At 49.6% G+C, this 25,826-nt stretch overlaps 2 protein-coding genes across 5 annotated transcripts in view; one reads left to right on the top strand and one right to left on the bottom strand.

Moving 5' to 3' along the window:
- The first annotated feature begins 930 nt into the window (after positions 1-930).
- On the top strand, positions 931-18,917 carry ASXL1 (ASXL transcriptional regulator 1). The gene is made up of 12 exons (XM_053958179.1): positions 931-1,030; positions 5,658-5,740; positions 8,728-8,836; positions 9,942-10,062; positions 10,137-10,231; positions 10,546-10,639; positions 10,917-11,069; positions 11,468-11,631; positions 11,729-11,825; positions 12,252-12,357; positions 12,747-13,362; positions 14,074-18,917. Exons 1-12 carry the CDS (start codon positions 971-973, stop codon positions 16,942-16,944), a joined length of 4,569 nt encoding a protein of 1,522 aa, XP_053814154.1. The 5' UTR covers positions 931-970; the 3' UTR covers positions 16,945-18,917.
- Positions 18,918-20,489: 1,572 nt separating this feature from the next.
- The window catches only part of NOL4L (nucleolar protein 4 like), a 46,391-nt gene continuing 41,054 nt past the window's right edge, over positions 20,490-25,826 (bottom strand). For all 4 annotated transcript variants that reach the window (XM_053958508.1, XM_053958509.1, XM_053958511.1 and 1 more), the window contains one exon: positions 20,490-25,651. In XM_053958508.1, coding sequence (XP_053814483.1) covers positions 25,452-25,651 — 200 coding nt within the window. In that variant the 3' untranslated portion in view covers positions 20,490-25,451. The remainder of the gene's footprint in view (positions 25,652-25,826) is intronic.

Here is a 25,826-nt window from a genome sequence, read left to right as displayed (position 1 = left end):
ACATGTCCTGTGAGGAGCGGCTGAAGGAGCCAGGAGTGTTTACCCTGGAAAAGGAGGCTCCAGGGTGACCTTAGCTCTCTCCACCCCTGTGAAAGGAGGCTGTAGCCACATGGGAGTCAGGCTCTTCTGCCAACCAGTGACAAGAGAACACAGTGTTAAACTGTGCCAGGGGAGGTGTAGTTTGGACGTCAGGAAGAATTTCTTAACAGGAAGGATCATTAGGTATTGCAAGGCGCTGCCCAGGGAGGTGGGGAAGTCACCGTCCCTGGAGGTGTTTAAGGAAAGCCTGGACGTGGCCCTCAGCGCCCTGGTCTGGTGGACATGGTGGTGCTGGGTCATAGGTTGGACTCGCTGATCTCAGAGGTCTTTTCCAGCCTAATTGATTCTGTGATAGCCGGGGTGCTGGAACACCAATAGCCGCAGCCCTCAGCCGCGGGGGCTCAATCTCGAGCCCTCAGCTCCAGCTCGGTCCCACAGCCGCCCCCGGCCCGGGCGGTGCCACTTCCCCGCCGCGGCCATGCGGCGGCAGCGGCCTCTCCCGCCATGCGGCGCGGCGGCCGCCGGGACTTGTAGTCCGCGGGCCACAGCGGTGCCGCGCCGGGGCTACGCAGGAAAACTACAACTCCCGGCGGTCGTTGCGGTTTGTTTTCCTTCAAACCAGCCCCAGGCCCGCCCCTCCAGCCCCTCCCCTCCGGTCGCTCCGTGTCCCGCCGCGGCCACCGTCGCCGGGCCCCGCCGCCCCGCCCCGCTCCCGGCCCTTTGACCCCGTTGTTATGCCGGGCCCGAGCCGCCGCCGCCGCCGCCGTCTCCCGTAGCGCCCGGAGTCGCCCCCGCCTCGCGCCCCGCCCGCCGCGCCCGCCGCGCCCACCCCGCCCCGGTCGCCGCCGCCCGCCTGCCGCCCGCGCGCCCAACGGTCCGCGCCCGCCGCGCCCGCCCGCGCGGGAGGAGGAGGAGGAGGAGGAGGAGGAGGATGAAGGAGATGAAGCAGAGGAGGAAGAAGGAGCGCACGTGGGCCGAGGCCGCCCGCCTGGTGAGGCCGGGGGAACGTCCAGGGAGGGGGCGCGGGGGCTCCACCGTGCCCCGGGGCCTCCCCGCCGCGTCCGGCCCCTCCCCGAGTAACGGGGCCGGCGGCGCCGCCATCGCTTTTGAGGGGGTAAAAGCGGGGGCCGGGTCCGCCTGGAGGGCGCGGGCGGTGTTGCCGTTTCCCCGCCCGGTCCCGCGGCTTCCCGCGGTTCCCCCACCGGCCGCGGTGGCCGGGGTCTCCTGCACGGTTGTTTTTCTTCCTCAGCCCGGTGGGACGGAGATGCGCCCCGGGGCGGTGCGAGCGCGGCCCCCGGCCCTCAGTGGCGAGCTGCCCGCCCCCCGGGGGTCCCAGCGGCCTCCGCCGCCTCCCGCCGGGCGGGGCTGCAGCGGCTCCCGGGACGGGACGCGGGAGGTGCCGTCCCGCAGCGGTTCCCTGCGTGCCGGGCAGGGCTGCGGGACCGGTCCCGCTCATTCTCTTCCTTTCAGATGGTTTTAAAGCTCTTTGGGAGGAACCGGAGCCTCCGGAGAGGGCACGGCCGCTGTCAAAAGTTTCTGGTTTAATTACCGAGGGTGCGGGGTCCTTCTGTGCACCGGCAGCGCCTGAGGGCCGGTGGCGTGTGCTGGGCTGCTGTAGCAGCAGCTGGACTGAACATCCCTGAATCAGCCCGTATTTGTTCACTTTTGGGTTTAGGAGACGTGGCCATGGAGATGTCTCAGTCCTTTTGTCTTAAAGAATCTCCTTGTTGAAGGCTTCAACTTCCAAGCCCAGCTCTGCTCTGGTGGTGTCTGTGGGAATGCTGCTGTCATTGGACTGTTGCAGTGGGAGGAAGGTGACTTCCCTCTGTGAAGCCTTTGAGCTGGATCTGTCCCGATCCTCAGTTATGAAGTAGGAAATCTAAAAAAGAAGAATAACTTCCGTTTCTTTCAGTGAGCTAGTCAGAGGTTTGATTTAAGGGCTGCATGCTGAGGTGTTTAGGCTGGCTGGCATTTGGGTGGAAGGAGCTGGCTCTCTCCTGGTGACCCAGTGACACAGGTACAGCAGTGCCAGGGATGGAGTGAGGGATGATCCAGCTACTTGGATGGAAATGGATCCCGTGGTTCCTCCGCGTAGCCCTGTCAGCGGTGTACAACTCGTTAGGATACATGTGCTCCTTCTTTGTAGCCCCTGGACTTCTGCAGAAATGGATTTATAGAGCTTGAGGGTGGTTTGTTTCCTTGTTTTTTCTGTTGTGTGTGTTTGTTTTGGTTTTGCCAGCCCAGGTTATGTATTGAAGCATGTAAACATTCAGAAGGAGCAGTGTGGGTGAGTCCAATGAGGCTCATGTCTTGTACTGAGGATGTTCAGGATAACTCTTGGTGCTTCTGAGTAAGATTTCTTTTGGCTATTGGAGTGTTTTCTTACTGCTTGCCAGGAGAAAACCTAATCAGACAAGCATCTGACTTCCAGCAACTTGCATCATCTTTTGTGTGTGAATGATAATAATTTAGACCCATGTGGCTTTGCTTGAAAAACTGGAGAAGGGCATAAGGCAGCTACTGTGGAACTTCACAGCAGGAGCCTGGTGGTTTCATTCTCCATCCTGCATTTCTTCTTGGGATCCAGGTTCTTTGAACCAGGTGTGTCACTGCAGATGGCAGGGATGCTTTCCTGGCAGGTGACCCTGGGGGCAGAGGCTGTGTTATGTGACCTTGCACAAAGTCAGCTCATTGAAACCTCCTGAGCCCTGACAGGTAAAAAAAAAAAATCAGTATTTCTAGGCTGCCTAAAGCAGCACATGAGACTGTAACTCTAAAGCAGTCACCTAATACACCTCCTCACCCTTGTGTGATGGGGAAGGCATTTCTTCACACACTTCCTCTCACCTGTCTTCTGGCCAGGACCTCGGGCACAGTGGGTGCATGAGATGTCTAAGCCTCAACAGCATCTTAGAGCCATTGATGAACCAGAAATAGAACGATCTCATACTAGATTATCCACTTAAAGAGACCTACAGTTGCGTAGCTGCACTCCAGCTTGCAGGACTGATTGTAAATCCACTAAAAATAGATCTTTATTTCACACTAGGCTTACACATGCTCCCTGTCAAATGCTTTTAATTTCCCTCTCTGACGTGTGCTGGTGTATTTTGTATTCTGCTCAACGTTTCTGAGAATCACAGGCAAAAATGTTCTTCAGTCTTGCTCCTCCTACAGTGCCAAAACTCTGCACGTTCCATAAAATAAACTTTAAAGGTTCATCTGGATGCCCAAAGCCATGGCAGGATCCCACAAGGGCTGTCAGAGCTAAATGACCTGTAAATTGAGGAAGTGATAGAAACTTCCATAATTAGGGGCATAGGAACCCTCAGCTACCACTGCTATAAATAGTGGAGGGGGAAAATTCTGTTTTGGAGGTAAAGTATAGCCAATATTGAAGTTGTAGCTCTGGGTGGAAGGCTGATGTGGTGCTGGAAGTGTCAGGTTGGAGAGGGATAGAAGGGACAGTGCTGGAGACTGGGATTTGGTGTCTAAAGCTTGCAGAATCCTCTCCTCCAGTTCTTCCATTAAGTGCTCTGTATACTTACTACAGCTCTTGATTGGAAATTGTTCCCCTGAGCATAGATTCTTTTATCCGTATGTAAATGCTCCTTTGTGCTCAGTTTTAGGCCACATACTTCACTTGCTGTGTCTGTCACTGGAGAGAGGTTTGAATAATTCCCTGATTTTTTGGAGCAGATATGTTGTATTTTGCAGATCTCCCTGGGCTCGGGAGAAATGAGTTTCCCTGTGTCAGCTGTCTGCAGCCTTTGAGTGATGGGTGACAGCTCAGGAGGGAGGCATGGAGACCTCATAACCTTTGGAGGGAGGAAAAAGTGTGATGGAGCTGTATGGAATTTAATTAGTTTACTCTCTCTGAATATGGCTCATCACTTGCTTTCATTTTTCTTTACACTCTTTGTGTTTTCATTGGGTTTTAACTCAAATTAGTTCTCTAATTCTCTTCCCCATGAGATTCTTACCTCATTCTCAGAAGCTTGTGAGCTTCAAGCATCTGCAGAATACCTGTTGGGTGGATATGATTTGAGAAATTCCATTTGTAGAATCAAGGTTTAGATTGGAAGGACCTTTAAAGATCATCTTGTTCCACCCCCCTGCCACAGGCAGGGACAATTTCCACTAGTCCAGGCTGCTCCAAGCCCTATCCAGCCCAGCCATATCACAAGACACAGTTGAAATGCAGAACTGCACTTGGGTTTTTCGTTACTTTTAGAGGGTGGAGATGGTCTGGGGTGTAAACGTTGGCCTGCACAACTTTGGGGTGATTTTGCTCGTGTCCCATTGGTGTGGCTGCTGCAGTGACTCACTTCTAGATGTTACTGATAGAAATGGGGCATCTAGGTCCTTCCTCTGGCTTCCCACACGAGTCAGACTGAGAGACAGCACCATGTTGCTGACTCCTAAGACGTGGGGATAAATGACACCAGGGCTGTATGTCCTGTGGCCATGATGCTGGGGGAATTTAGACCACGGTTATGATCAAAAAGTTCCTGAGTGAATTCCTGTTGCTGCTTTCCATGTCTGTTCCAGGCTATGGCCTGTGCCTGTCTCAGCCTCTTTTTGCTCGTGGCCCCAGGTCTGTGGAGCTGGGTGCCTTTGCATTCCAAGAGCAGCGCTGTCTGCTGCCGCGGAAGGCGCAGGAGCCGGCGCGTGGTCGGCAGCTGTAGGGTAATCTGCTCCCAAAGAAACTGCGCGGTTTACATCTACTGCAGCTTATTTTTGCTCATTGTTTCCTGTTTATGTGGATAAGCTTCTTATCCACAGAAATGTCCGGTCCTCTCTTTGAATCCTTGAGTTTTTGCTTCTAGACATTTCAGAGCAGTAAGTTCCACAGGCTTAAAAAAAAAGAAAGTAATAACCTCTCTACTTCTTTGTATATAAGTGACAATTCTATTCTTGATATAATATATGAAAGGATGAGTTGTTACTTATTGTGTTGCCTTTTAATATCTGATTTTCTTCATTTTATGTCAAAGGCAAGCCCTCTTAAGTCTTTTTAGTGTCTCTAGCCAGATTTTTTTTTCCCAAATCCTTTACTGTTTTTTTGTCCTTTTCTGAATTCTGTCCTTCTCTGACACGAATTCTGACTCTTAACTTGTGGTTCCTTTCTTGGGATGGAGTGAAGATGAAATTAATTCGGTAATCTAAGGAAGGTACAGTATTGGATTGTATAGCTGCACAGTAATACTTTTAGTGACAAAAAACCACTGGATGCTTTGTGGAGAGGTAGGAAAAGGTTTTATACTGTTACGGGTCACTGACCACTGTTCAGTTTGGAAGGTTTATGTGGCAGCAGCTCCATCTAATGTGTAGTGAAGTCTGGTAAAGCTTCCACTGGAGTCAAGGCCAAATTCTGCTGCTTTTTATCCTCCATGTTTATATTTCAGTTAGTTGGGGAAGAGATGAAGGTGAAACCTTTTGTGGCTTTGACCCATGTTCAGCAGGATCTTGAGGTAGCCTGAAATTTTACTGTGTGTCTTTGCAGGTGAACGAAGTTTGAAGGGGCACATTATTGGGTCTGGGCCACAGCTGATGGAGTAGTTCTGGGAATGCAGAAGCCAATTCTATAATGACACTTGGTCTTTCTGTCTTTTCAGGTGCTGGAAAATTACTCAGATGCTCCTATGACCCCAAAACAGATTCTGCAGGTCATAGAGGCTGAAGGTCTAAAGGAAATGAGGTTAGTATTGATGATTTTGTCTAAACCAGTGTGCAGCATGGGGGAGGCAGTGTATGAAGGCTGGTGTTGCTTCATACAGTTCTGCCTCATCCCCAGCCCACTTTGCTTCCCTTTTTCTCTTTTCAGCCTGGTAATTTCAGATGACAGTACAGACATTTATATACAGATTGTGAGGTTTTGTTTTTTTTTTTTTTTTTCCCACTGATAATAACTGGAAGATGTTCTTGGATTTTTAGGTAATATACAGAGTCCCTTCATCCATCTATTATGCAGTAAATGCCTCTTGCAGATCAGGCCCCTGCACTGTGCTGTACTAACCACTCACTCCCATGGTTCTCACATAAGTAGCTCCCAGCAGTTTCTGCTATTGTGACTTGAGTTTGAGAACAGTTTAAGTTTTATCTCCTCTGATTCATTTCTAGAGGAGACATTATGTTTTAGAAGAGACTTGTCACTGGCTTGTGCTCAGATTCTTGAGCACCAGGAGAGTGCAGCTCACATCACACAGTTGTGGCTCTTGACATTGTATGAGGAGATGCCCATCTCAGAGTGGATTTCATGTGGAAAAGAACCTGATACAAAGCCTTGGAAAGGGCAGAAGTGGGAGACTGCTTTCCTTGCTTGAGTTCCTGTGAGCTTCTATCTGTTTCCATGACAGTAGTAGAAATACAGAGTGTCTTGCAGCTCAAAGAAAGTGGGTAACTGTGATAGTCCAAATGCCTCAGTTACTGCTGCCTAGCAAAAAAAAAAAAAAAAGGAAGTTTGAAAAGCTGCTGTCCAGGGACGGACTTCTGACAAATCCAGATGCAAGGACTGTTTCTAGTCTTGCTTCTCCCTCCCTTTGTTTCTGTGGACTGTTTTTCACTGTGGTTTTTGCATTTCCCGAACCTGTAATTTACCCAGCTACAGAAGGTAAACTGATTTTTTCTGGGACCTAAATGTTACCTTGTTTCTGCTCCTTGTTTGTGTGAAATCAGGAAACAGCTGGGGTGTTTTGAATAGTGAAAATCAGTGACGTGTACAGAGGTGTTGGGTGTGGGACCTGCTGTTGTTTGGAGAGGCATGAGGCTGACGTGTGCTGCTGCATCAGATTTGGAACTGTTGGAACACCCACCTTCCATGGGCTTTCAAGAAGGCTGGGGAGGGACTTTTCACAGGGCCATGTAGTGGTAGGACAAGGGGCAATGGACTTCAGGTGAAGGAGAATAGATTTAGATTGGATGTTAGGAAGAAATTCTTCCCTGTGAGGGTGGTGAGGTCATGGTACAAGTTGCCCAGAGAAGCTGGGGCTACTCCATTCTTGGAAGTTTCCAAGGCCAGGCTGGACAGGGCTTGGAGCAACCTGATCTGGTGGAAGGTGTCTCCCCTGTTCTGTGATTCTGTGATGCTTTCTGAGATCTTCTCTGGTTTGGATATGGGCAGTGGTTTCAGTAGAATTCAGAGAGATTTTAATGAGGATCTTCATAAGAGGAGCTTTGCTTTAATCAATCTTCTACAACTCTCTCACATAAGTCCTGTTACCTAAGCAGGCAGTTGAAGGTCTCTGTGCACAGGCTGTCCCCTGCCAAAGATAATAGCAGGGCTCTTCACACACATAAATTATCCTGTGCTTTCCCAGATTTTACAAGTGACCTGTCACACTGTGTAAGTAAAGACCAGACTTTGGAACATGTGTCATGTTAAATCCCACAAACCTAACTCATTCCTTTAAAGGTCGATGGTTTCCCTTGGGATATCTGCTTTTCCTTCCCTGGTCATTAATTCTCTGCTTTAAGAAAAGATTGTTTTCTTCAGAGCGTGATTGTTTGCAGAATAAAGGCAGTGAGCCTGCCTGGCTGAACGTGCAGCTGGCTTTGCTGGTGCTTGTATAGAAGCTCTTCCTGAAACTCCATTTCCTGAAGGAAATAGCTCAGTGCCTTGAGATGTTTTTCCTTCTGAATCAATTCTGAGGTGGGGCTCCTTGGTTGGGGGGTCATGCTGCTCTGCTGGGAGGGCTGTGTTCCATACCAGGCACTGACATTCCCATGAGCCAGTACCATGCTGAGTTTAGCTCCTGGTAGAGTTTTAACTGCTTGTTTTTTTTCTTGTTGTGGGGAAAATTACTTAGTTTGCTGTTTTAAGAGAGCTCTGTGGCTGGTGAGTGTGCTTGGAGTGTCTGGTAAACACAGAGGGGAAAACACTGTCTAACAGGAGAGAAGGCTGGAAATTTTGTTCACATGATCTGAAAGTGATACAGGGAAACTTTGCCTGTTGCTGTGGCATGTGAAGAAATGTCCAAAACCCAAGCACATACACCATGGAAACAGAAATTATTCTATGTTTTCAATTTGACAGTGGTTTTCTTTGAAATATTTTATCTCAGTCCAGTTTTCAGTTTCACTTTTAGTAGGAATGCAGTCAATAGTGCTGTAATGTGTCTTCCAGACAACTTTCCGCCTGTACGTGTGGGACTTACTGGAAAACACCGTATTACATGGCATAGCAGTTCCATCAGTGTGAGTGTAGGATAGGGCTTTAACCAGGAAGTTATGTAGGAATTAACAAATGAGAGCATAAGAGCCTTTGTATCGAGCTCTGCTCAAGTAGCTTGGTCAGTGACATATCAGGGAGACATTCCAGTAACATGTGTATCTACAGTTTATGACATCTTTCTACTGCTGAATAAATCTGGGGGTTTTATAAAATCAATCCAACATTGAAGGATTCCAGGAAAGGAGGGGAGGAAACAGGTAATAAAAGTTAGAAATGTCTAAAACAGACGAGGATAGCTTTAAAATTAGTGTCACATTTATTGTTCGCTGTGATGTGCAAGGCTGATGTACAGGTCAGAATGAAACCAGTGACACTGTTCTGACTGAAGTGCCTGTCCCATAAAGTTAATAGCATCACCTCTGTTCCCCTCATCAGCTAAGGGATGCCCATTTAATCAGGCTGTTTTCTTGATAATCTGTTTCTTAAGTGCTCTCCTTTCTCTGTCTCTGTTGCAGTGGCACATCTCCCCTGGCCTGCCTCAATGCCATGCTCCACTCCAATTCCCGGGGAGGGGATGGGCTCTTTTACAAACTGCCTGGACGCATCAGCCTTTTCACACTCAAGGTAAATGCTGAGCTCTGCTCCCAGCTGAGAGCCCAGGGGTGAGTTCTGCTCCTTGTGCAGGGCTCGGTGTTACCCTGTCTTTGAGCATCATGAGCAGTGAAATCATCATGTGAGAGAGGGTCTGGAATTCATTCTTTTCTTGGAGCTTGTACCTTTCAGCTGTGTTCAGCCATCTATGATAAATTCCTTAAAAAAACCCCAAGTATTATTTCTTGAATTGCACAGGCAAGATGAAGCCTCTTACTGCAGTACCTGGTGTCCAGGTCAGGTGGCTGTTCATCAGAACAGATCTGTGCACTCCCTTGCTGCCTGCCACAAGGGAAAACAGCCAACCAAGGATTTGGTCCAAGAGCTTGTAGCAACAAGTAAAATCTTGATAGGAAAATGTATATTCATTCTTTTGGCTGCTTGTTCTGTGTTCCGCTACATTCCGTGTTACTTTACATTAGTATTTTCCTCAGATCTTGAAATCTCTCTGGAATACTTTTTTATTTTTAGTTTATTGTTATAGTAATATTAAATATTGAAAATGTTTCTAGTCTTGAGCTTTTCTTTTGCATTGTTTTGTACTGTTGGATTCCCTGATAAATATTAACTTGATAGATCTCAGCTACTTCGTTTCCATCTTTTTTCTGCTGTTAGAAAATCCTGTTGAATTTACACATTTTGCTGAAAATAGATGGCATTGAAATTACTTTTATTGTACAAGTAGGAAATACATCTCCTAAGCTTGCTGTCTTAGTGTTTGGCCACTCTGATGTTACTTGTTCTTTCATAGTGAGATGCTTCTCTTTAATATGAACTCATTACTTACAGAAAATGATGACAGAAAATATTACTTATAGAAAATATTATGAACCTTTCTATTAAATTAATTATTATTAACCTGGTATTTTGGATATGTACTTGTCTAGGAAGGGGCTATGAAGTGCTCCTAGTTTAGCTGACTTCTGTTCCGCTATGAGCCCAAATATACTAAAATACCTTTCTGCATCAAGGGAAAAACTTGAAGGTTAAAGTATATCCAGTAAACTGTCTGGTCCCATTGGTGTAGATTTGGGAGAGAGGGAGGGCTGTAGCCACCCCAGTTCTGTTCCCCCTCTAGAAAGATGCCTTGCAGTGGTCCCGGAACCTGTCAGTGCCAGAAGGGGAGGAGCTGGAGGACACAGCAGATGCAGAAAGCTGTGGGTCCAATGAAGCCAGCACTGTGAGTGGTGACAATGATGGTAAGTGTCTGGTGACATTAACCTTAAACTCCAGGACCTACTTCTGTGTCTGACTGAGAGCTCATCTCTTTCAGTGTCTCTTGATGAAACTTCTTCTAACGCCTCGTGTTCCACTGAATCTCAGAGCAAGGGACCTGCTACCAGAGAGAGCTACAGAACTGCTTCCCAGGTAGGAAAAAGTGGGACTCATGGGAAGCTTTCATTACTATTGGGGTGGTAGGACAGAGATTATTTGTACATAAGTGCCTCAGAGATACTTACGAGTCTGTCTCATTGGAGAAGAAGTGGCAGGATGGTGAGGGATCATGTATGGGAACACAATTTTGAATTCTCTGCTAGTCCTAAATGTAGTGTTGCCTGAAGATTCAGCTAGGAGGAATCAGGCAGCTCTTTAACTGAGGAACATGCTGCTTAGAAGATTCCTGTACTCTTCCATAATGCCTTCATTCCCTTGTTTTGTTTTTGTTTCTCTCTGGTCTGCAGACAACCAAACAGAAGAAAAAGACAGGTGTGATGCTGCCACGGGTGGTGTTAACCCCACTGAAAGTAAACGGGGCACACATGGAGTCTGCCTCAGGTGAGCATGGCTTTGGGGAGGGTCCTAATGACCTCACAGATTTCTCTCAGTCAGTCCCCAGACATCTGTGTTTGCTTGAGGATTTCTCTAGCACCTGCTGAGAAATGAGTGAGACTGCAGAGTTGTGTGTGTGTTTAACTCACTCAAAATAGTTGGTACCTGGACAATACCCTGTAGCAGATTTGTTAGTAACAGAGAATTCCCGTATGTTAAACCACTCTTCCAGCTGGGCTTTGACTGTTCTTTGCATATTTGTATGATGTTGTTTTGCATTTAGGCTTCACAGGAAGGCACGCTGATGGGGAGAGCAGCAGCACATCCAGCAGCAGCAGCAGCTCCTTGGCCCTGTGCAAAACCAGCCTGCGCAGCAGGACAGAGATAAACAGGGATCCTCCACAGCTGCTGAGGGGCATCCGAAAGCCCACAGCTGGTATGTGCTCCTGGGTAAAGGTGGGAGAATAATTGGTGATGGTGAAGTCCACGAGTATCTGAGAAAAGAGCCCCAGGAGGCATTTGATGACCTGAGGTCACAAACCAGGCTTTCCACCTTGAGTGTTAGTGATAGAATTGTTTAAAAGTTTGCCTGGTCTGAAGAGCAGCATTGAGAATCATACCTGAATATGGCAAAACTGTGACCTCATGTCAGAATTCCAGATGTGGGTTTATTAATTACTGCACTGGAGAATCATTCTTCACACTTGAATACTGCAGTCTTTATCATCTCTCTCGCTTCTTTTGTTGTTGTAGCTTGACACAAATTTCAGCCCATAATGCTGAAATACTTTTGTGCAACAATTTTAATTTTATTTGCCTGTCCTTAAACTCCAGGACAAATGAAACGGAACAGGGGTGAGGATATTGACTTTGAAACCCCAGGCTCCATCCTTGTCAACACAAACCTGCGAGCGCTGATCAACTCCAGGACCTTTAATGCGCTTCCATCACACTTCCAGCAGCAGCTGCTTTACCTCCTGCCTGAAGTTGATAGACAGGTATGAGCACTAAGGTGTTTTCCCTTCCCTGATTACCTCTTCAGTGTGGAACAGCTGGAGCAGATGTGTTCTGTTTGTCCTGGGTCTGTCCTGCTAGGTGGGGGCTGATGGGCTGATGCGCCTCAGTGGCAGCGCTCTGAACAACGAGTTCTTCACCCACGCTGCGCAGAGCTGGAGGGAGCGGCTCGCTGACGGTGAGTGGCTTTGCTTTCCTGAGTGCCTGGGGAATAGCTGCTCATTTGGTAGGATTTTTGGTTTTCTTTTGCAGCTAATGAGCGGGAACTTAGTACAGCTTTGCTGCATATCTAGCTGTGTTGCACCCAACTTTTTTGTGTTTAAAATCAAAGATACAATTTCTTTTGGTACCATAGGACTTTCAGCACCTAGGGCCAGAAGTAGTGCCAGACTTATTTTTCCTTAAATAGTGGCCTGTCTGTTAAAACATGATTTTTTTTTGGAGCCAGAGGCAGCACATGGATCCAGAGTGGGATGGGGAGCAGGGTGTTAACAGCAGGTCTGTCTTTCATATATTTAGCTGCTATACTGTTCAAACACTAGAGGCTGCATTTGCAGAATGAGTTTTGTTTGGAACTGAATTCTAGTCTCTTGCTTCCATATAGGTGAATTCACCCATGAGATGCAAGTTCGAATCCGGCAGGAGATGGAAAAGGAAAAGAGAGTGGAGCAATGGAAAGAGAAGTTCTTCGAGGACTACTATGGGCAAAAGTGAGAAATGTCCTGTTTTATCCACGTTCATGCAGGTGGCAGAGTGTGTTTCTGTTTGTGGATACCTGAGCAGTTGCAGCATTAACTCCTTGAAAAACACAGGTTGTGGGGTGAATTGTTCCAACTGTTGCTCTGGGAAAATCCTGGGTTCAGCAGAATTTTGTGGCCCATTTCTTTTGTTTCCAAGAAAAGCTGATGGTGTTTTCCATCACAAATTTTTGGGTTTTTTTTCTCATTCCATGTGATAACAATGTGGAATGTGTGGGTTCTCCCCTTGCAGGGTGAGTTAATAAGGCTTTGATGACTCTCTGCCCATGTTGGCACTATTCAGTAACACTGAAAATGGGGTGAGCTTTATCTTTTAGCTGGTTTTTGTGTTTGCCTTATAGGTTGGGCCTGACCCAGGAAGAATCCCAGGCGCAGAATTCGGTGCAGGAGGACGCTGAGAACAGGACAGAGCTGTCTGTTAAAGGAGAAGCAAGGCTGCCGCGCGGGCCGACCACGCGCCAGAGGGACGGGCGCTTCCGGAAACGCTCCCGGGCCGACCTGCGGTGCCGGGCCAGGAGGAGCCTGTACAGACTGCGGGAACCTGAGCACACGGAGACTCCCAAAGAGCCTGCTCCCGTGGGGCCAGATCCCTCACTTCATAAAGAGCCAAAGCCCGAGACAGACCTAAAGAAAGATGATCTGACCAGCCCCTCACCTGCAGGATTAAAGGCAGAGAGTACCGAACTGCACCGCTCTCCCGAGACTTCCAAATCAAACAGCAAATCAGAAGATCCATCATTGGCAGCTGCCAGCAGAATTCCCAGTTTGCCCCAGGAGAACTCTGCTCAGGAGTCCAAGGAGCAGAAGAGGAAAAGCTTTGAGGAGGCTGCCTCTGCGTCCTTCCCCGAAAAGAAGCCCCGGCTTGAAGATCGTCAGTCCTTTCGTAACACAATTGAAAGTGTTCACCCAGAAAAGCCACAGCCTACTAAAGAGGAGCCCAAAGTCCCACCCATCCGGGTAAGTAAAAGAGCTTTAGAGCTGCAGTGTCTCAGCGCTGCCATGCTCAGTAGCATCAAAACGTTATTAAAATGTCAAGTGTTGCCATCTTAAGGGAAGGAGTCGAAGGGTTTCATTGGTAGAGCTGGTGAAGTGCCTCTGACTGCCACGGTTTGCTGTTGTATTTAGACAGGCAAAGAATGGAAAATCATCCCAAGGTCTTTGCACAAGAGCACATGGTAACCTTGACTTACTCCCTTCATTTGCATTTCTGTGGCTACAGAAACACTGCCTGAAATGAGCTGACTGACTGCAAAAGACCTTGAAATCGTGTTCTTTATCCTGTATAGTTTCTGAGTTCTTTTCCTTTGCTTTTGGACAGAATCTCAGTGTTCCTGACTTTTCCCATTTTGACCAGGATAACCATTTTGGTAGCTTCAGGGCAGTCATCCTGGTGTAGAGAAGACCAGTTTGATCTCTGAAGACATGAATATAAATAACTTATTTCATATTTGCCTGCAGGCTCTGGTAAAACAATATTAGTGTGAACTGAGCTTTACAGATCACAGAGCAGAGTTTGTGGGACCATGCTACTTCTCTGCCCAAATTAGTTTCTAAGTTGAAATTTTTGTTGAATTTTTGTGCTAAGAATGGTGATGAGCAGTTGCCAGTAAGATGCATTTCGCTGGAGATGGTCGGTGTTAGAACTTACCGCATTTCCCTTTCTTTCAGATTCAACTTTCACGTATTAAACCACCCTGGGTGGTTAAAGGTCAGCCCACTTACCAGATCTGCCCCCGGATCATCCCCAGCACGGAGCCCTCCGGCCGGGGCCGCCCCGGGGCCCGGACCCTCGCAGACATTAAGGCCCGTGCTCTGCAAGCCCGAGCCCAGCGCGAAGCCGCCACCGCCGCCATCGGAGGAGGGGGCGGCCCCGGCGGGGGGAGAGGCACCGATGAAGGAGGTGGTGGAGGAGAATCCAGCAGCCGTTCCCAGCACAGGAGATCCAAGAGAGCTCATGGAAAACGTGCGTCAGATCTACAGCGAGCACAACTACAGTTGTCTGTTCATCTGAGCGGAGGGAAGGCTGACTCCAAAGCGGCTGCTCAGGAAGCCAGCGTGAATTCCTGCCTCTCTTCCAGACAAGATCACTCTCCTTCAAAAAGCGAAAGGAGCAGCATTCCAGGCTGTGCCACAGGCTCAGGGGACACTCAGCCTGGTGATGGGTCACCTAGGAGGCCGTTCTATGGTTCTCTGAGTGTGTCATCCTTGGACAAAGCAACTCCTGAGAGGCAGGAGGAGAGTCCTGAACAGCTCCTCCATGACCCAAGGACCAAGCTCCCATCTTGTGCTGCATCACAGGAGAGCACAAAGCTGGGATGTGTGGTTCCTGTGGTGACCAGTCTGTCGTGTTCTGTGGGGCAGGGAGCTGGGGTCAGTCCCACGGGACACAGGGCTGTGGTGGAACTCGGAGATGTTGGTGCTCCCACCATACAGCTGGATTATCCTTCTGATGTAAAGCAAAATTCCTCCAGTTGTCCTTTTCCACCAGAATTGTCATCGTGTGTCACAGAATGCCATGATACAGAAAAGGTGTCTGGTTTTAGATATAACAACTCCCAAACATTTCTGGAAAAATGTGGTGCTGATAATACCTCCAAAACAGTGACTGTTGGAGTGAAGAAAGTGATCCCTGCAGTGTGTGATGCTGCACAGCTGCAGACAGGGAAAGGCAGTGATGGCAAACTGAGTAATGAGGACCAAAAGGCAGAGGCTCTACTGCAGCCCTCTGTGCATGGTGACTTTGTTTCTCAGAACAGGATAGATACCTCTGAAAAACTCCTGCAGCCAAGGGAGCGGTGCCCCAGAACCGAACCAGAAAACACACATCAGCCCCTGGGAGAGACTCAGGAGTTGAAGAGAAGTGGAGATGAAGAAATACAGAGTACACACAGTGAAACAACAGACACTGCTTCCGATTGGGAAGGGGACATGGCTGATGAGAATGTGGAGGTGGAGATGTGTTTCAGAAGTGTCAGCTGTAGGGAGGTGGCTGAGAAAGGCTCTTCCTGTCACAGCAGCAGTGAGAAGCGCAGTGGGATTAGGTCAAAATTGTCTGTGGAGACGGAGAGTCCAGCCTGTTCTGGGGACTTGGTTGCACCCCCACCTCAGAAGTGGGGACCCCAAAAAGCCGAGCATCCGGCCAGCTCTACTCGGCCCGTGTCCTCCATCGAGACCAACAACCCTTTAGTGATGCAGTTGCTGAAAGGGAAGCTTCCACTGGAAGAAGTTCTCCCAGTGTCTCACATCAACATCAAGCTGGAAATTGCACAGCCAGTGCTGCAGAAGCAGTCAGAAAGCCTCTCCCTACAACTGGACAGCGGTCACTGTTTTGGCAAAGAATCTTCTCCAGATGTAGGAATAAAGACGAGTGCCCCAAGCAGGAGCGATGATGTTAGCTCAGTGAGATCTTCCATAGATTCCCAGGAAAAAACCTGTGGATCAGGAGCAGCATTGCCTAGAGCAGAGGGTGTAGAGGATCAGGCTGTCCCAGAAAAACATTCCAAAGTTGGTTCGACTTTAAGCTGCCAAGACCAACTGGCAAACGTGGCAAGTGCCTCTCTGAAGTCCGAAGATGTGGACCCTCGGGAAAGAGCATTTTCTTCCTGTAGCTTTGAGGAGCAGAAGGAGTTGCCCAAGGTCCACCGGATGCCACAGCTCAACCCATTAGCAAGTGTCACGGCAAGTAAAAGCCCGGAGAAGCTGAATGCCTCTACAGAGCCTCGGTTTTTATCTCCAGGTGTAACTTCTCTTGGACCAAACCAGACAGGAGGTGCATTAGTCAATAAAAACTATGGTGGGGTTCAAGGCAAAAAGCTCTTTGGTTCTGGTTTTTCTTCCAGCCCCAGCGTGAGGCTGCATCACTCCAGGGCTTTGGAACACAGTTCAGCCATGGAAACCTTGTCCCCTGGCAAACAGATTCCCTTGGACAAGGGCTGTGCACTGGGAGAAGGAATCCCAGCTGCCAGGGAGGAATGGACTTCAAAGCAGCACAGCAGCAACCCGGGAGGGTTCAGAAGTGAGAAAGTGCTGGTGTGTGGCAGCCCAGCCAAGAGTAATGCGGAGAACCGGGGGGATGTGGCCCAGCAGCCCACGGAACTGGCCGGGCACACACAGAGAGAGCCACTGGTCATGGACTGGCCCTTCTTTAAGTTTTCAAGGGATCCAGGAAAAGGACAGTGTCACCCTTTGGACCCTTCATCCATCCCTTCTCAGCTCAATATCAAGCAAGCGTTTTATGGGAAGCTTTCAAAGCTGCAGCTTAATTCCACCGGCTTTAATTATTCATCCAACACTCCGGCTTTCCCCCGAGGCCTTGCTGGGAGTGTGGTGCAGCTCACCCACAAAGCGAACTTTGCTGCGAGCCGGAACACGGCCCTGGCTGTGCAGATGTTTGCTGACAGCAGCAGCGTCGACGAGATCTCGTTCCAGTGCTCCTGCAGCCTCAAAGCCATGATCATGTGCAAAGGCTGCGGCGCCTTCTGCCACGACGACTGTATAGGACCCTCTAAGCTCTGTGTATTGTGCCTTGTGGTGAGATAATAAATTATGGCCATGGGACAGGTTGTATATTCAGTGTGTGTATTTTGATAAGGACTGATCCTAACGCCTGTACACAAAGTACACAAAGTACTCTCTGTTCATAGTAGAAACGCTGTTACACTTTGTTTTGGTGAGGAACGTTGAGCTGCCTTCCCACGGAGGTCGACAGTGCAGAGCTCATTCCTGCTCATGGGGACACCCTGCTCTGGGTGGGCTGTGCCCCATGGGAGCGATCCTGCTGCTTCCTGCTATCGTGGAAATTCCAGCTGTGCTCTGGTATCGCGCTGAGGCTGACGCCGGGGGGAGAGGCCGTTCACTGTGGCAATCCCTGGACCTTCTGTGGAGGAAATCCTTACATCCAAAGGAACTGGAAGATGGTGTTTGCTATTTCAGGGCTGCACAAGGTGAGGCCCTACAGTCTTCCACTCTCCCCTTCTGCCATCTCCATTCCCAGTTTGTGTGGGAAGTGCTGCTGTGCAGTGAGTGTAAGCAGAAGAGCTGCCCTGCAGGGATGGTCCCATGCAGTCTTTGGATGCTACAGCAGGATGTGGTGCCCAGGGATGTGCTCTGCAGGTGGTTGTGGAGACATGTACAGCCCACCATGTGCCACATGGAACCCACGTGGAGGATGCAAGATGAAAAGGAAAAAAAATTTTGGGGCAAGTGCCAAGCAAATGCCTTCTGCTGGCCTGCAGGAAGCTGTGTGGCCAGGGAACTGTTCCTGGCTGAACTGGCCCAGCAGCTGTGCCTGCCTCCTTTGGCCAACTTCCACAAACTGCTGTGGAACACTGGAGGTTCCCTGGAGCTCAGTGATAGGGTCAGTGAGCTCTGCACTGCAGCTTTGTGGTGAGGACCTGAAACCCCACAGCAGCTGAGCCACCTGCGAGCATCGAGCTGTGCATCTGTGTGACCATCACCTAACATTTAAAGCAGTGTTCTTTCCTCTTTTTTATTTTCCTTTTTTTTTATATATATTTTCATTCTTGGATGTATAAAGTGAGTTATTTGGCTCCTGTAAGTATCCTCTCTGCATCTGTTTGATCATATATTTATATGTTGTACACAGTACTGGCCAACTTTGTAAATGGATGTAATGTACATAGAGCATAAAGGGGTCTTTTTTTTTTCCTTGGATTTCCAGGCTCTACAGCAGTATTGCATTAAAGTGGTGTTAGTTATTGTCAGAGCCACTGTATTCCGTCTTGCCTGACGTGAGGCTCACCACACTGGGGTCTTGGTTCCAACAGCCTCCCCGTGCCCGTGGTGCCTGGCTGGACTGTGCTGTGCAGGCTCAAGGATGACCAGGTGGGATTTGCTGAGCCGAGCTCACTCCCCCGTTGCTCATTTAAGCTCTTGCCAGTTGTTGCTGCACCTGAGCTCCCAGGGCATGGCTGTACCTGCACTGCAAGGAGGTGAATGAACATCCACGTGCATCCAGAGAGGGAGAGCAAAACTGCAGTTCTCTTCCTCCTTGGAGCAATTCCTAATCAAGAGTTAATTGCTTCAGCGAGGGGGAGAAGCCGCTGGCTTATTCAAGCGGGCAGTAGCAAGAATTTTAGGGAGTTTCTTTTCATTTTTTTCTTCTTGTCCCTTTTCCAGCTCCATCCTACCTCCCTTCACCATGCACTTTCTTTCAGCCGTGCAAGTTCCTCGTTCAGCCACAATTGTGAGGGGTGGAACGAGTTCAGTCCCTGAGACGGTTTTATCCTCAATGCATCCACCAGCCTCATCCCACGAGAATGAGAGCCCGGTGCAGCGGCACCCCGGCCTGGGCAGGGCTGCGGTGCCGGTGGGGGCGAGCAGAGGTGTGGAACCTGCTTACCAAAGATGGGGAGTGGAGCAGGGGGCTGGCTCTGCCTCCTCGGGGGCCACTGCAGTGTTCAGCTCGGACTGGTCTGGGGGGCAGAGCCCTCGGGGGGGCCTGCTCGTGTCTGTCCCTTGTGCTATTGGAAAAATAAACACTGTAAAATCTGCTTGTGTGGTTTCAGTCCTTTCTCTGAAATCCTCCTCCATTCTAAGGCAGTGTGGGTTTTCCTTTCCTCTCTTTTAACTGCAGCTGTTCCAGAGCGCTGCTCAAGTCACTAAGGGCTGTGTTGCTGCTTGGCTTTGTTAAATCTGGTTTTATGCATTTAGAGAGCACTGAAGATGGTGCAGCTCCTGCAGAGATGCTGTGTGGCTCTTGGGGAATGGACACCCTGGAGGCTCTGAGAGCCACGGGGGTTGTGGGACACTGCAGGGGCCCCCCACAGTCCCAGGGGCTCCCTGCCCTCCTGGGGTGATATCTGTGGGCAGCAGCACTGAGACTTTTCCCAGTCTCAGGGCAGGTCCTGCCGTTACTGCCCTCATTGTTGGATAAATGGACTAAAAATGTTTCTCAAGAGCATAAATGCGATACCAATTGCAGTTGATTGAAACTACTTGGAAACTCACTTTATGGCTGAGTCCTTTCTCTTTTCTGGGCAGTAAGGAAATAACATGAATTATGATTCATGTGTCTGGGTTCTGCAGGGCGAGCAGGGATCTCCTGCCTGGGGCTGTGGGGGTGCTGAGATCTGTGTGGTGACACAATCGCTGACTTCCTGGCATTCCACAGCGCAGCCATTGCAGAACAGCAGCGATGGCCTCACACACGAGCTGGGGCTGGGGCAGCAGATGGTCCGGCACCAGCATTTGGGGTGAAAAAGGACTTCTGTGGTTTTTGGTGGTTCATTGATGTTCTGACTCTGGCAGGCTATCTGCACACAGAATACCTGGATAATCTAAAAAAGCTAAATACAGGGAATGCAAAAAAATGAGTAGAGTTGTTACTTAGCCAAGCTTTAAAACTCAGTATTTAATCCTTTCCTGTTTTATTGCGGTGGGGGGGCTGATGGCATCAGGATTAGCTGTTTCTGGAATAGGGGAGCTTGGGGGTTTCAAGAGTAAAACCCATTAACATCAGAATTTCATGAAGAGCAATACACTTTTTTCCTTTTTTTTCTCTCTATGATATTTGTTTGCCATGTAACAGATTTTCTCTCTCCCAGCCTGGCTGCTGTTTGGCTCTGGCTCTGCCATTTTTGGCGGGGCCATCTGCAGGCATGGGGACATCCTGAATGAGTCTGGCCACGGGGTTGTGGAAGCCTCAGCAGGTGATGCCAACTAGTTTGCAGCTGGTGTGGCCCAGCACTGCTTATCCCTGTGGCTCCCATGCTCCCTTGGAAATGTGGAAGCAAAGCTCAGTCATAGACACAACGGTGTCAGGGACACAGGGCTGCTGGTGCTGTGCTGTCAGACATAAATGAATTCTGTGGATGCTCCATTTGGGTTGTGCTGTCCCAGGTGGTCGTTTACAAGCACAAACATTCAGGTGGGTCCTCCTGGCCTCGCTCCCGGCTGCAGCCACAGGAAATCCCAGGAAGGGGCAGCCCACCCGCCTGCCCGGCCAGCATCCCCACACCCTTGGCAGCTGCATTTCCACGGAAGCTGCAAACCCCTTGGACCCTCTGGGTCTCCTGATGACCAAACCAGGAGATGGTATCTATACAGCGCTTGAAGAGGAACAGTTATGGATGCAAAGGTTTATTATACTTAGTGAATAAAGCTGATAACGAAAAATCAGTATTTTCCATGAGGGAGAACTTTGCACAAACTTCAATGAAAACTTTTTTTTTCTTTTTTCTTTTTTTTTTTTTTTTCTCACAAAAACCAGACACTTCACAAAATTAATTTTGTCAAAATATAAGTTAAGCATAAAACTGGTGCCTTGCCCCCTTTGTGAGTGCTGCCACTGCTCTCTCTGGTACCCGCGCTGTCTGTTACGGAATGGAAAGCACAGCTTATGTCAACAAGAATGAGACATGTTTTGGTTTGTTTTTTTTTCTTCCTTTTAACACCTAAATTTAGATCCCGCTCTGGTGACTGATGGCACCAACCTCTCGCACAGGGCCTGGGGCGAGGGGCAGCGCTGGGGCCAGCAGCAGCCAGCGGGGCTCGACAGTGGAGGAGAAAGCCCTTTTTGTTATACAGTGTTTATTAAGTAGATTCAGTCTTATATATGATATACAGATTCAAAAAAAAAAAAAAAAAGGATTCCACATACTTATGAAATCAGTGCATTTAGCAAGTAATACCATGGAGATAACAGCTCGATTAACAGCTCATTGGTCTTTGTTAAGTGAGGGGACAGGGAGTTGGCCTGTGCTAATCATTCCACAAACAGAACAGAATTAAGTTGCATCACATATATAATAGACACACATTCTAAGAATTAAAATATTAAGCCACATTTACTGGAAAAATCCACAGTATATAACACAAATAACTCTTATCAAGCTCGTTGAGGAGGAAGTGCTCATCTGCTTAAGAGCCACATGAAGTTGCATAGGTGCCTATCTGCAAAAATATCATTTCCAAAGGAATCAATTGATTAAGCAATAAAGTGTCACCTTAGAAGCTGGATTAAGTGCCATACGCTTTCTATCTGAGCCCTCGGGAAAGCACCAGCTTCCCAAAGAGCCTCTTCTGCCTCGCTGGGAGCCTCCCATGGGACCGCGCTCCCACCTCCACCCCAAGCCAGCAGCCGGCTTGGGTGAGCTCACCCCCTTCCCTAAAATATTCCCAATTCTGCTCAGGAGTGTTTTTCCCCTGCTCCCCCCACTGCTCCCCTACATCAGCTGGACCCCACGGGCAGCACCGCCCTCTCGCCCGTGTGGGAGGAGGAGGATGGGGAGGCAGCAGCACTGCCCAGATCTGGTGCTTCAGAGCTCCGGATCAGCTCCCAATTGGAATTGCAGCCGATCTGCAAAATTACTGGGGGAAAAAAAATACAACAGCTTGTGCAAAACCCAAAATTGCTTAAAGGGTGTCTGGGTTTGGTGGGGTGTCCCTCGGGGCGGGCGCATGGCGGTGGGTGGGTGAGGCTGTGGCTGGGTTAAGCAGACGAACTGGGTGAGGGGCAGCTTCCTCTTCAACAGCAGGTCTGGCAGAACACACGGGGTCGGGAGTTCTGTACATGTAAACAGTACACTTTCACTGAGTCCAAAATTAGGAGCAAAAATACAAAGGTTCACATTGGTCTTAGGTAGATACAGGCGAAGAACTGAGCTGTGCAGCTCTGAAACAACCGAACAAAAGTTTCTAAAGCACCACTAAATTATATAAAAATCAGACCATGGACGGATTGTAGTTGGTGTCTGGTGAAATACTATGCTACCTTGTAAAAAGTTTTACAAAAAATTACAAATCAAAAGTATATTAACCCTCTGAGTTCAAAGCAGCATTTTTTTTTTTCATGAACTGGTACTAAATCCGACGGCCGCTCCGGGAGGGAAGTGGCCCTTGGGATCGGGGAGGTACAAGTTACATCTGCTCACAACCCTGGGGAATGCTCTCCCATAGAGAAACAGCGTCACGGGAACCGCACATCCAGGGCAGGATGGGTGTGTTGAAATAAAATAAAATTTTAAAAAAAATCTCTTTTTTTGACCAGTGATCAGCTTTTCTTAACCAAACCCAAGACCATCCAGACCGTTTGCTAACCCAGCATTCTCCTTCCACCTCTCAGATATCCGGAAAGCCGGTGTATTCTGCTCCTGCTTGTTCCTTCTTCTTGAGAACCTGGACTAGCAATTCCTGACCCCGTTCTGCCCAGTGAGAGTACAGGAATGTGGCTGTGAACAGTCCTGGAGCACAGGGAGTCACAGTGGAGCACGGAGCAGCTGCAGAGCATGGAGATGTCTGTGGAGCTCATGTCAAAGGAACCAGAACGCTGTGGCTCACCAAAAAAAAAAAAAAGAAAAAAAAAAGAAAAGAAAAGAAAAAAAAAAAAAAAAAAAAAAAAAAAAGGGGAAAAAAAAAAGATCCCTGACAGAAATTCGGAGTCAATCCCGTTTGTTTTACAACTTGTCCCAGATTTGGCTGTCACCAGGGCTTTGGGAATCTGAGTCTGTACCATTCAGCTGCAGGTTATGAACATCAGGTGCTGGGACAGGGCGGTGTTGGGCACCCTCCTTCACAACGTGGCCTCGGTGTCCTCTACAGCAGTTTGACCACGTGTGAGAGCTCCTGAACTTCCACATGTGCCGAGACAGGTTCAGAGGTGATCAGGAATGACTTGGATAAATGAAACTTAACCCAACTGTGGCTGTTGGTGGTCTGTCCATGTGCCCCCGGGTTACCTCTGTTTCAGTACAAGCTGATGGCAAACTTATGGCTAAAGGTTCCGCTGCCTCTGCCGAGGAGGGAGGCACCGGCGTGGGTGGGAGACCACGGAGAGGGAGAATCCCAGGACAGCGATTGTCTCTGCCTCTCCTGCCTGAACGGTAAGACTTTCACAAATGGCTGCAGTTACAGATTTTGTCAAAGGTTTGTTACTTCATGGTATTCACACAAAAATAAATATTTACATAAATTCCAAGTATGGGAGGATGCAGTGGACAAACCAAGCAGGCTTCTGAAGTGCTGGGGAAAGCATTAAGTCTGAACCCTGGCCGGGGGCTGGCATCCCCGGGGCCCCCTCCCCACGCTCCGCTGCTGCGGGCAGGAGGGGATGGGTGTGGCCACGATGCTCCTGGTTCCAGCATCAGGTCAGGTCTAAGAGCCACCATCACCTCGTCTCTGCACTGACCCCTCAGCTGCACCCGTGGTGAGGGGCTGGGTCCCTTTTCTCCAAATGCTACGGAAAGTTTAAGGTTTGGGGAAAACAGTCAATGCAACGGTTGATCCCTTCTGCTGTGGGGCCAGGCACACCTGGCCTCAGGAGCCAGCAGCTTTTTTCTGTTCTGAGACTAAGAGCAGGGTAAAGTTTTGCTTTTCTTCCAGTGTGTGGAGCATCATGGGGTACAGAGGGTACAGGGGAACTGCCCAGGCCTGCTCCTGGCCAGACCGGCGGCTGCTCAAGCCTGTGCCACCAGTGTTGGCCACCGGAGCAGCAGCCCCCAGCCACTGGCTCCAAGTAGTCAAAAAATAAGATAAAAACCGGCTCCAAACCAAGAAAGTTTCTACCTACAAAACAGCTTTACACTTATCGAGTTTCTATCTCATGGTGTGGACTTCAGCCAAGCGGGGGGGGCTGCAGGGGACAGGGAGCAGCGGGACCCTCGCTGGTCTCTGCACAGCTCCAGAGCACGTTGCATTGCTGGGCTGGGCTCAGCACCCCTGGCCGGAGCGAGGTCCCTGGGTTAGCAGCACTGGCAGTAGGTATTGCACTGAGCAAAACGAAGTGCATCGTTGTGGGGGGGGTGGAAACAGGGCAGAATGGTCATTGGACTACGGTTCTTCCACACTTAGGGAACTGCGGGCTTGTTCCAGGACTGTGAGCAGGGAGGGGGAAGGATCCTGGGCCCCAGAGAGGACTTGGTCAGTTCTGCTGCTCAGTGCTGCCGGTCTCTCCCTCAGAAGCCGGCTGTCACCACTCCAGCTCACCTCTGGGGTGAGCCCTGGGGCTGCCGTGCCTCACACCCCGCGGGATGTTCATCTCCCCTGCTCCCCGGGGCTGGCTGCAGACGGAGCGGAGCGCACGGCCGGGCGCAGCAGGACCCAGCCGGAGGTTCCAGCCTCCTCGGCACGATCCCCATGTCTGCAACACTCACTGACCCCCGGGACCGGCGCCGCCAGTCCTGGAAGAAGCCCACAATGGAGTGTGAGGTAGAGTACGGATGGTGACCGCAATACAGTGTTTCTCAGGTATCTCCTTCCTTTCTTCCTTCCTTCTCTTATCTGCAATGACTTTAATGAGTGCGAGACGTCCTTCCAGCCGGAGGTCTGCTGAGCTTGCCGAGTCTCTGCGGGAGGTTCAGACCCCACTGCTGCTACGGGACCTCTTAGAACAAAGGCCTAAGCAGGACGCTTGCGCTGCTGTTCAGCTCCCACCTACGCTCACTGGAGGCTGAGCAGCCTCGATGTCAAGGGCTGGATGGCAAACTTGCTCCCTGTGGGACAAGGGTTCACCAGAGAAACAGGCAGAGCTGCCTGGAAATTAGTAGTGTAGTGATATGGAATGTGTTATTTCACAGGAATAAATTCCTTCTGATCAGACAGACAAAAAACTGGCAATCTGTACAAACTCAAAAGAATCCATTTTCAGAAAAATAAATTACTAAGGGGAGAGGAGGGTCCATTTCTCAATAAATATGTGATTCAGCTCACCTAAGACTTGGAAATTATCCAGGGATGGGAATCTAACATTTGGGTCCACAAAGGTTATTCTAAATACATCTGCAGCCCCAAACCTCCCCAGGCTCCCTTTTGCCCTTCAAAGTCCCACATCCTTCCAAGCTCCAGGGTTGGCTTCTGGTCAGCCAGAGGCACGGGTGTTGGTACGGATCCAAAACGTGTCCTTGTGCCTGAAGTCCCAGGTGCTTGGAGTGTAAAAGAAAACGGGTCTTTTGGATCCCACCTTCTAAAACTACATGTGCCCACCACGTGGTGGGAGGACGATGGTGGTCCTGAGCAGGACACCGCTGGGAGCCTCTTTCTAGCAGGTATAAATTGTCTTGTTGACCGAGGAGCGACGCAGACACGGGGAGTCAGTTCTGCTGTAAAATGAGGTTTTCCAGTTCGTCTGCAGAGCGGAGCAGGAATGCCGCCGACTCCCGGTATCCGGCGATGAGCTGCCGCACGGCGCTGATCTCCGTGGGGCTGAGCTGGGCCGCCTGCATGCCCCGGCTGGTGCTGTTGGAAGGGGCTGTGCTGGAGGCCCCACCTTTCATGCTGAGATCGGTCGGACCTGCCAAGGAAAAAGTGAGAGGGAAGCTCAGGCACAGCAACCTTTTCCATGCTCATCCTGTTGTGATTCCAGACCTCTGCACCACTTGGAAGGTCCTCGCTGTGCCCAGATAACGTGAGGAGCTCCCGCTCCCACGGACACCAGAGCAGCCACTCACTGCCTCTGCAACAGGAAC

Source organism: Vidua chalybeata, chromosome 17 (assembly GCF_026979565.1).
Source record: "Vidua chalybeata isolate OUT-0048 chromosome 17, bVidCha1 merged haplotype, whole genome shotgun sequence".
Classification (NCBI taxonomy): Eukaryota; Metazoa; Chordata; class Aves; order Passeriformes; family Viduidae; genus Vidua; species Vidua chalybeata.
Note: the sequence above shows the minus strand (reverse complement) of the source record. Positions and strands in the feature narration are given on the sequence as shown.

Coding starts and splice junctions, on each gene's coding strand:
- ASXL1 (XM_053958179.1), top strand. CDS start 971: ATGAAGGAGATGAAGCAGAGGAGGAAGAAGGAGCGCACGTGGGCCGAG. Junction 11,632..11,728: donor TGCCTGAAGTTGATAGACAG/GTATGAGCACTA, acceptor CTGTCCTGCTAG/GTGGGGGCTGATGGGCTGAT. Junction 13,363..14,073: donor CCAAAGTCCCACCCATCCGG/GTAAGTAAAAGA, acceptor CCTTTCTTTCAG/ATTCAACTTTCACGTATTAA.